Genomic DNA, 1,882 nt, shown 5'->3' with positions numbered 1-1,882 from the left:
GAAAATTTATTATTGCAACTTTTATGATTACGTATTTTTGTTTCCTTCCGGAGGGGGTGGGGCGGGGCGGCGGCGGAGGGTTGGCTTTAAAGGCTCTCATTACTGGCGCTGCAAAAGCCTAGGCGGAGGGCGTTGCTCGTGGGCTTGCTCGAGCTCATCGCAAACCTGATGAGCCGTGAGTTTTTGCCCCCACCCCTCTTTCTTTTATCATCATCACTATTATTATTATTATCCCCTCTCCCGTCTTCGGTCGCATGACTGGCTACTCGTTTCCTGACGCCCCCCCCCCCCCTTTATCTCTCTCCTGCAAGGGCCTCTCTCCGTGACTGCGATGCAACGCTCTTGCAGGATTTTGCTGGATCCGGTTTGCGATAGTGGCGTGGCGGGGCGTGGCACGACTCCGCTGTGTATACGTCTCGGCTCGAACCGGGCCGGGCGGTTCTGAAGGTGTGCCACGGGCATGCCGTCGTGGTGCACCGTGCCCAGCCGCGGGCCCCGGGAGGAGTGCACCTGAGTGCACCTGATCCGCGCGAGGGGCGGGGAGCGGAGAGGGGCATGTCATAGCGGCCAGTAAATAACTCTTGGAGGCTGGCTGCCAGGTCGCTGCTCTCCCTCGGGTAGTGCCCTTCACCTGCGCAGGGCTTGTGTTCCGGGCCGATCGACTGATGCAGAAGTTGAGACTGACGATGCTCTCCTTTGGTCCGTTTCAGCTCGCCGTCGCCACCATGATACAGCAGGTCCAGCAGCCCGCCCCGCCCGCCGGCGCCCACGGGCCCCTGGCCGGCGCCGTCGCCTCCCCGCAGGCCGGCCAGCAGGCCCTGTACCCTGCGCCCCTGTACACCTCTGCCTACTACCGGACCGGCCCCGTGCCCGGCCCGGTGGCCGCCACCATGTCGGGCCCCAACGCCCACGCCCAGCGCTCCGGCCCCCGCGCGCAGCTGCACGCCCCCTACGCCAATGTGAGTACTGTACTTGTGCATGAGTGTGTCGTGTGGTGTCGCCCCTCCCGCCAGCGGCGCAGCCCGGGCGCAGTGGCGCCTCGTGTCCTGGAATGCCTTTTGTGTTTGTGTGCAATTGGTTTCCAATGTGAACCATGCGAGGTTCGGCCTGTGTTATTGCCGAAGCCATGATCATCAGCTCCCTCCTCCCTCCCTCTCTATGTCTCTCCTTCTCCTCCCTCTCTCTCTCTCACTCCCGCCCCCACAGTCATGTCATTTCTTTCCCCACGCCCCTTCCCTCCTCTCACCCTGTTGAAGTAGGAATTCAAGTGATTCGTGCTGCCCGTCTCCATGCCGTTTTAATTTTTTTCTCCCCTCCTTCCCCGGAGTCCGCGCGCCTCTCCGTTTCCTCTTCTGATCCACGGCTCACAGGATATTGCTATTTCCGCCTCTCTCTCCTACTCTCTCTTTCTCGCTCTTTTACACACACCCCTCCCCCTTTCCGTCTCTTTTTCTCCCTCTCGCTCTGAACTAACTCTCCTCTTCTCCCTCTTCTCCCTGCTGTCGCGCGCGTACATTTGCAAGCGTCGATATCGCGTTAGCGTCCTAGGCACGCCCCGCCCCGCCTCGCCCCGCTGCGCCTCGCCACGTCACGCTCAGGGGAGCGCGGGGAATCGGAAAGGGATTTGCACTGTTTGACGAGGTGGGCCCATAAGGCTCGTCCACCGAGGGTCCAGGGTGTGGCGCCTCGCCCCTCGCCCCGCCCCGCCTCGCTCCGCCCCGCTCCGCCCCCGCGCCCGGCCTTCGCCAGGGCAGGAGTGGCGCATTGCGGGTTGCAGATTGGGCCACCCTGTTCCTGTTATTCCCTGCCACTGGCGCTCCCGGACGGGAGAGCGCCCCTTTCCTAGTTCTTCCGTTCCTCTCCCCATGCCCCCTCCCTCCCC

General features: G+C 62.8%; 1 protein-coding gene across 9 annotated transcripts in view; it reads left to right on the top strand.

Moving 5' to 3' along the window:
- LOC113204762 (protein alan shepard) overlaps window positions 1-1,882 on the top strand; it is a 95,075-nt gene that overhangs the window by 1,692 nt on the left and 91,501 nt on the right. For all 9 annotated transcript variants that reach the window (XM_052271327.1, XM_052271322.1, XM_052271326.1 and 6 more), the window contains exon 3: window positions 711-959. In XM_052271327.1, coding sequence (XP_052127287.1) covers window positions 726-959 — 234 coding nt within the window. In that variant the 5' untranslated portion in view covers window positions 711-725. The remainder of the gene's footprint in view (window positions 1-710; window positions 960-1,882) is intronic.

This window comes from Frankliniella occidentalis, unplaced genomic scaffold (genome assembly GCF_000697945.3).
Source record: "Frankliniella occidentalis isolate FOCC.00 unplaced genomic scaffold, Focc_3.1 Scaffold157, whole genome shotgun sequence".
Classification (NCBI taxonomy): Eukaryota; Metazoa; Arthropoda; class Insecta; order Thysanoptera; family Thripidae; genus Frankliniella; species Frankliniella occidentalis.
Note: the sequence above shows the minus strand (reverse complement) of the source record. Positions and strands in the feature narration are given on the sequence as shown.